Source organism: Dioscorea cayenensis, chromosome 13 (assembly GCF_009730915.1).
Source record: "Dioscorea cayenensis subsp. rotundata cultivar TDr96_F1 chromosome 13, TDr96_F1_v2_PseudoChromosome.rev07_lg8_w22 25.fasta, whole genome shotgun sequence".
NCBI classification, from domain to species: Eukaryota; Viridiplantae; Streptophyta; class Magnoliopsida; order Dioscoreales; family Dioscoreaceae; genus Dioscorea; species Dioscorea cayenensis.
Genome location: NC_052483.1, coordinates 2,019,934 through 2,028,486, shown reverse-complemented (window position 1 = coordinate 2,028,486; position 8,553 = coordinate 2,019,934). Strand labels below are relative to the sequence as shown.

General features: G+C 31.6%; 1 protein-coding gene across 1 annotated transcript; it reads left to right on the top strand.

Moving 5' to 3' along the window:
- Positions 1–5,148: 5,148 nt before the first annotated feature.
- Positions 5,149–7,814, top strand: LOC120274818 (cytochrome P450 81Q32-like). The gene is made up of 2 exons (XM_039281352.1): positions 5,149–6,097; positions 7,081–7,814. The coding sequence occupies exons 1-2, from the start codon at positions 5,171–5,173 to the stop codon at positions 7,720–7,722; spliced, it is 1,569 nt and encodes a 522-aa protein (XP_039137286.1). The 5' UTR covers positions 5,149–5,170; the 3' UTR covers positions 7,723–7,814.
- Positions 7,815–8,553: the final 739 nt, after the last annotated feature.

Genomic DNA, 8,553 nt, shown 5'->3' with positions numbered 1-8,553 from the left:
TTGATCTCTGCTATGCTAAAAGCAAATTTCTGAATCTTATCCTCAAACCCTAAAATCAAAAACCATATGATTTGAAGTGAAGATCATCTACCTCATGCACTGATGTACGGTTCCCGATTGATGCATTCCGAGCTTTGCTGTTAGGTTAGAACATAAATGAGGCAACATTGGTTCTGCACTCCAGATCGGGTCAAGGATATCCTATCGTGGGGTTGCCATAATCACAAATTTCAAAAGATAAGGTTGAAATTGTAGGATTCAGTTGTTAGAGTATTAAATATTTTAAAAAAATAATCTTAAATAAATATAAAAATATACAAGTTTATGTATTTAAATTAATTTTTTTTATCTTTATATTTAATGATATATGTTATACATTCTCAGAAGATATTGTAGGTGAAGCAGTGTCTTTGGGAAGTTGGCAAACACATATTTGAATATATATATATATATATATATATATATATATATATATATATATATATATATTCTTAAAACATTATTTTTGAGGACCCAACACTGAAACCACGCGCTTGATCATCTTAAGCTAACAGAATGATGTGTTTTAATTGACAATGTTACTTTCAATTTTATTATAATATTAATAGTAAAAATTCTACATGCAAACGCTTCGTCATAGTTATTTGTTTGTTTTGGGGATGTACATACAAGTCCAATGGCAAGTCAATAATTTTTTATTTATTTCTTGAATTATTTATGAGTGTATGTATTATGATGAAATATTTGTGCAGTTGCCAAATTGTTTAGACACGCCACCACATCAATAATGTAGTTGTTAATTAAAACACTTGATTCTCTTGCGTGGAAAGTCAAGGGTTCAACTTCTTCTTGGTAGACATGATCATGAAAAAGCAATATTGTCATAAGTTTAATTAATTGCAGATTTGACTAATATGATAGAAGTACTTGGAGGTTTACTTTTGAAACAAGTTGTATTTATAGAATGTTTAAAGCACCCGTCGAGGACATAAACTATTTATGACCTTTTTTTTTATCATTTTTTTATTCTTGAACAGTAAATCTACAATGAAACATCTCTTTTCCATAATGTTCATTGGTTGAAAATGTTGCATCCATTAAGTAGATTGATATTAGTTCCACAAAATATGAATATGCCATAAGAGATTAGTTGAGTTATTGATTCCCATGACGTTCTTTTAAAAAAACTTTTAAGACTATGCATGTTGAGAATTTCATATTTAAGTGTTTAATGGTTTTTTTAAATATATAAATGCTTCTCATGAGCATATTCACCATTCTTCTCATTTTTAGAAAAAAAACATTTAAGAATGTTCATGCTTAGAATTTCATGTTTCAACATTTAATGGTTATTTATTTGATTTTAATTACAATCATAATCCTTATTTAATTATGTTTATTTACTTATGTAGTAAAATTTATGGTTCAAGGATTAAGAGACTTGAAGATTAGGGAGCTACAAGATGGTGCTAAGCTCATTTTTTTTTTTATACCTAAATATTGTGGATATAGACAATTGTACTAGAGGTAGATAAGATGGTACTAAGTTCTTTTTTTGGTGTATTTAACTAAAATGCATTGTCCTTGAGAAGATCATATATGATTTTTCAATGAAAATCAATGAAAATGAAGTTAGAATGCTTTTGCTTATTTTGCAACATTTGTCTTGTAGATTTGCAGGTCAAATGTTAAATATAATTGTAGATTTGAAGCTCAAAAGGAATATATTAAATTAAATCCAGTTAATAGATAGGCTTTTGAGGCAGTTATAACCCCTTCTAAAATAAAAATATATTTTAAAAATTATTAATTTTTGAGACAGCTACAACCCCCTCTAAAATTATGAAGGATTTAAACCTTATTAATTTTTGAGGCGGGTATAACCCCCCTCTAAAAGTATGAGTAGGGTTTAAATATTACTAATTTAGAGGCAATTATAATCGTTTCTTAAAAGTGAGTCATATTTAAACATTACTAATTTTGATGCAGTTATAACCACTACTAAAAATATGAGTGGTATTTAAATATTACTAATCTAGAGGCCGTTATAATTAGCCACTTCTAAAAGTAGAGATGGTTATATATGACCACTTCTAAATTAGTAACTAGAAAAATTGCATTAGTTACTATTAATCAACTTTAAACTCTAGTTCGGGTTCAATACTAGACGGTTTAGAGACTGGTGGAAAAACTACTTCGAAACCTATAGAGGCAGTTATAGCCACCTCTATAGGGTTTGTAAACCGCAACAAAAAAAGTTTTTCTAGCATAGTGAGTATATCTAAACTTCTTTTAAAAAACACTTTTTATTTGGTTGTAATTTTTCAAAAACTACATGTAAAGCCAAAGGTTATTTCTTTTCAAGGAGCGTTTGGTACAAGGTTTGAAATATTATATAGGAATATGGATTCCCATAAATTTAGGTTTCTAGGAATAATAAACTCAACAATAGTCCATTTCCCTGTTTGGTTTACAAAATATATTTTTGGGAATATGTTATTAATTTTAAATATGGTTATAACACATGGAAACACTGTATACCAAATCCTTGACAGAAATTTACAAAGCCAGCAACTATCTATATAATGTGTACATGGGTATAAAATGATTTCTAGAAAAAATTTCATAAGTTTTATACCAAACATGGAAACAACACAATCATGAATATAAGAAAAAAAAAAGAAAACAATATATATATAAAAGAAAACTGAAAATGATAAGAAATAGACAAACAAAACTATAGTGAAGGGAGCACTTGATGATGGTAGATCGATGTTGAAGATGATGCGTTGAGGAGACAATTAATCAGGACACCACTTACTCAGAGAAGAAAGACAAGTTGGAAGGCTAGGGTTTGGAAAGAAAATTTCCTTAATTTTGCATTTGTTGGAAAGTTGATATTTTTGAAATCTTATTGAATTTGAAGGATATAACTGGAAAAAAAATCACGGTTTGCTTGGAATATGAGAATTATCACCTATTGAGTTGGTAATTACAATCTTGATAATATTAACCAAATTATCATATTCTGAAAATATAATATTCTGATTCTTTAAAACTGGATGAGGTAGATAGTTCATATTCCGAGAGTAATATCATATTTCTTATGGACAAATGGCCCCTTAGATTAATCCTAATACAACCATTGTCCACATAAATACATGCCATTTTCCACAAATATGTGTGAGATTGGAAATTTATTTTAAGTTCTATTAAATGCGTATGAGAGTAAGTATTATCCCCAATCAAACGGGGCTCAGATTAATCTTAATACAACCATTGTCCACATAAAGATATATACATGTATGTCATTTTCCACATAAATATATATATGTGTGTGAGATTGGAAATTTATTTTAAGTTCTATTAAGTGCCTACAAGCTTAAACATTATTTAATTCCGTCCCGTGATATCCTTTTGTCTTAAGAAGTGATTATAATAATTAAAGGAACTCTATTTCAATATAGACCCAAACCAAAGTGATACTGACTTATTCCTGATATCACAACCAGGTTAAAACTAAAAATAAATATTTTTCCTTGATCCTGATTTTATCCCTATCTTACATAAAATCAATTAAATGAAAGCAATAGAATAGCCTCAACAATTCCAATCTTATTAGATCATTGCTTCCGTGGATTGGAAAAGTGGGAGGCAACATGTACTACTTGCCCACAACTTCTAATATCAAGTTTTAAATAGCCAACTCCATATTCCCATTCCGTTTGGTTAGAAGGAATGGGAATATGGAGATGAGGAAGGGGAAGGGGATGGGGAAAGGGATGAGAATATAAATAGGAAAAGGGGATTGGGGATGGGAACAAAAGTAATGTTTGGTTAGAGGGGATGGGGATAGGAATAGGATAGAGAATAAGAGAAAATTTTAGTAAAATTACTTTTTTACCCTTTAATATTTTAATTAAATTATATATCTTGTAAAAAAAACAATTATTATTAAATAGCTTCAATTTCTATAAAAAAAATTAAAATGAGTTATTTATTTTCTAAATAAATTTTAAAATTTATACATTTTAATTGATGAATATAATTTGATTTTTTTTATTTAAAATAAATAAAAATCCAAATTTAATTATTTTTAAATCACTAAATATAAATAATTCTAATATTTTAAAAATAAATACAATGTATAACATGTCATTTCTTAATTTTCGTCTAATACAATGTAAATATAAAAATACAATGTATAAATACAATGTAAATCATTAAAATTTAAACAAATATAATATTATGAGGGGTAAAAGAGTCATTACCTCATCAAGGCATGCTCAATCCCCCCCAAAATGAGGGGGATGAGCATGAAGGGTTTGAGGGGCATGCACTCCCCCCTCATTCCCTTCCCATACCCTTTGGTGCATGCCCAAACATGGGCATGCACATGCCACAAGGGTTGATCCCCAATCCTTGGGGATCAATCCTTGCATCCAAACATAAAATTATAATTATATTAAAATAAAGGACATATACACATACATAAACCAAATTTAACCTTTAACGGTGATTAAAATATTAAACAATAAAATAGCATGAGAAATATAAATGAAACAACGTCACTGAGACTGCTTAGAAAAGCAATGGCGTAGATAAAATCAAAGTCGTTTAGTTAATATTAATTTCAAACTTTCTAGATTCAAGATCATATCCACATATTCTTGATTACAAAATGAATTGAGGAAATCAAAGTTGTGTTTGATTATATAAATTGAAACTATACCGTCATGTTTCTTTTTGAGCTTATAACTTTATGATAGTTATTTTTCAATCAAGTATAATAATGGTGAATCCAAATGATAAAAATTGGGTTATTGAATAAATAATTTTAAGTTTAAATTTTTATCTAAGATACTTATTGCAGTTTTTTTTTTTTAAATGCTCCCAAACTCTCCTAACATATCAATTTTTTATTATTTTACATGACTAAATTCAAGTTCGTGACCAGAAGAGAAATTTACGAAATAAATAAAAAAAACCTTAAAAAGCAATCACAAAAACTTATATAAAAATTACAAAAATTTATATGGCTTTAAGGAAATAACTCCAAATGTAATTTTCATTTGTGGCACTACTATAAATTGTGCTCTATATATATGTCAAGTCATTTGAGTTAAGTGCCACCATCCTTATCTTCAATTCTATCACATGCTTGCTGATCATGGCAGACTTCTTCTCCATAGTCATCATCTCCTCCATCCTTCTCCTTCCTCTTCTTCTCCATCTCCTCCTCAAAAAACCTAACCCTAACCCTAATCCACCAAGCCTTCCTGGTCTCCCTCTCATTGGCCACCTTCATCTTCTCAAACCTCCCCTCCACCGAGCACTAGCCCATCTCTCAGACCTCCATGGCCCCATACTTCTCCTCCGTTTCGGCTCCCGCCGTGTCCTCCACGTCTCCTCCTACTCCGGCGCCAACGAGTGCTTCAACGTCAACGACATCACCTTCGCCAACCGTCCTCGCTTCCTCTCAGGCAAGCTCCTCGGCCACAACCACCAAACTATCGTGTGGGCCCCCTACGGCCCACACTGGCGCAACCTCCGCCGGATAACCACCGTCGAACTCCTCTCCACCTACCGCCTCCTCTCCTCCTCCCACATCCGCTCCGACGAGGTCCTCTCCCTCGTCAAAACCCTCCTCCGTGACTACTCCGGCCCCGGTTTCCACCTCACCGAGCTCAAGACCAAGTTTTTTGGCCTCGCTTACAACAATATCATGAGGATGATAGCCAACAAGAGGTACTACGGCAACGCCGATGAGAGCTCGTCGGAGGCCGGAATTGAGTTCAGGGACATCATGAGGGAGACTGTCAGCGTCTCCGGCACCACCAATCCCGCCGATTTTGTTCCGGTCGTGCGGTGGCTTGGTATTGGAGGACATGAGCGGAAGCTGAAGAGACTGAGGAGGAGAAGGGACCAGTTCTTTGATGGCCTCATCAACGAGCACCGGACGGCGAAGAAGATGACCGGATCCCAACACAGCAAGGGCTCGCCGGCGGAGAGATCAACGGTCATCGACGTGCTGCTCTCCATGCAAGAAGGTGACCCGGAGTATTACAACGATGCCATCATCGAAGGATTTATTACGGTATGCTCCCTCTAAATTTATATATTTACTAGAAAGAAATTTTAGTTTCACTCATATAATATTTAGTTCTTCACACTTACTATGAACTGAAAATTTAAGCTTGCTAAGAGACAACCGATGCTAATTGATTATTATTATTATTTAATAAAGATAAGTAAACATAAGTCATTGGTTAATTTTATTTTGAGAAATTAATAAATGAGCCACATTTTATTATTATTATTATTATTATTATTATTATTATTATACAAAAGTGACACTTTAGTCATACAATTACTGTCAGTACCACCACTCATGCAGTCATGCTCACATCACGACATTTTCTATTAATTTGGTAACATTTTTTATGAGGGGTAGGGGCAAAGGACAATAAGTCAAAATTTTGGAAATTTAAAATTATTTTATATTGATAAAAAAATTAGATGAACTAAAATTTAACTTAATTGATATTCATCAGATAAATATTTTAAATTAATAATTTATTTTTTAATCAATAAAAATACTTCTAGATACAAAGTTTTTAGAAACCATTGGTAGTCCACTTATTTATCATAAAGTGAGTCAAAGTCGAAAGTTTGAAAATTTTACTTATGTAATATTATTTATAATACTACGTTATATATTGAGGTTAATTAATATTATTTATCAATATTATTTATTGATTCTAGTATAATTTTTTTTTTAAAAGAAATAATATTTTTTACCCTCTAAGACTACATGATATGTGGATTTATTCTTTAGGATCATTAAATCACTGCAATTGATGAATCTTCATATTAGCTTGTGTTTTCTACAGTAATTTTTATCTTAAAAAAAAACTAGTTGCTGATAGTAAAAATTTTTGTTTAATTGATATTCTTTTAAAAATATTGTAGACTATCTAACCTCACACAAAACAAGCTTGAGTATTAATTTTCAAACTTAATAATATTTTAATTCAAAGTTGTAATTAATAACTGCTTAGTTGTACGCAATGGATGCAGGTAATGTTGATAGCAGGAACGGACACATCAGCAACAACAATGGAATGGGCAATGGCTCTTCTCCTTAACAATTCTCAAACCCTAAAAAAACTTAGAGACGAGCTTGATGCAAATATAGAGCAAGGTTCACTATTACAAGAAAGTGATTTCTCCAAGCTCCCATACTTGCATGCAGTGATAAATGAGACACTGAGAATGTACCCACCTGCGCCATTACTACTTCCACATGAATCGTCTCAAGACTGCACTGTGGGTGGATTTCACGTTCCAAGTGGAACAATACTACTAGTCAATACATGGAAAATAAATAGAGATCCAAAGTTCTGGGATGAGCCAAATAAATTCATGCCTGAAAGGTTTCTTAGAACAAATAATGAGAAGAAGAGTGATGAGATTGTTAAAGAAGGGTTGAAGATGATACCATTTGGGTTGGGGCGCCGGCGATGCCCCGGTGAAGGGCTGGCGATGAGGGTGGTGGCGCTGGTGGTGGGGACTCTGGTGCAATGTTTTGAATGGGATAGAGTTTGTGATGGAGAACTGGACATGAGTGAAGGAGCAGGACTAGCGTTGACTAAAGTTAAGCCTTTGGAAGCCATGTATAAACCAAGGGAATCCTTGGCTAGTCTTCTCAGCCAACTTTGATTTCTCATCTTGTTTTAATATTATTAAAATAATAAAATAAGACATAGATACACGCTTTAACGGTTAAATTATTGACTGTTATGGAGGAGATCTTAACTCTGTTTTTATACGTAAGGTGTGTACAATAGTTTGTCCATTTTATAAAATAAATAAATAAATATATATATAATAAAGATTCTCTTGGTATGTATTATATTTTGATATTCGTTAAAAAATGAGTAAAGAAAAATAAATAAATAAGCTTATATTTTACACAAATTTTACTTTAAAATAAATGTACTTATTTTGTGATTAGTGCTATGTTATAATTATATTTTGACTTAAAGGTTATTTGGAAGATATTAATTCACATTTTCAAATGCTTACTGTGTTATAATTATATTTTGGTTTAAAGGTTATTTGGGAGATATTATTTCGTATTTTTAAATACGTACTATATCATTGTGTATCTGATACAATTAATCAAGTAGTGCAAATAATGAGGAAACTGTTTCATTTAACCAAACTTGTACACAATACATATATATGTACATATAAACCAAAAAGGCCTGTGCAATGGTTGGATATTAATTGTGACAATGAATGATTGCCATATATTTTCATTTGGTGTTGTTTGATGGTATTCCAAAATTTTGTGTCATCCTTGATTATGGTTAATAATAGGGCGGGAATGGGGATTCTCTGTCCTCAATTTCAAACAAGAGAAATTGATTCCCCATCCCCGTTCCCGCAGGGATCCTCATGGGGATTCCCCATTTGTAAACATTGTTATTGCAATTTAGTACTTTATTTATAAATTTTAGATTTTTAAAAAATAAATTGAATACTATT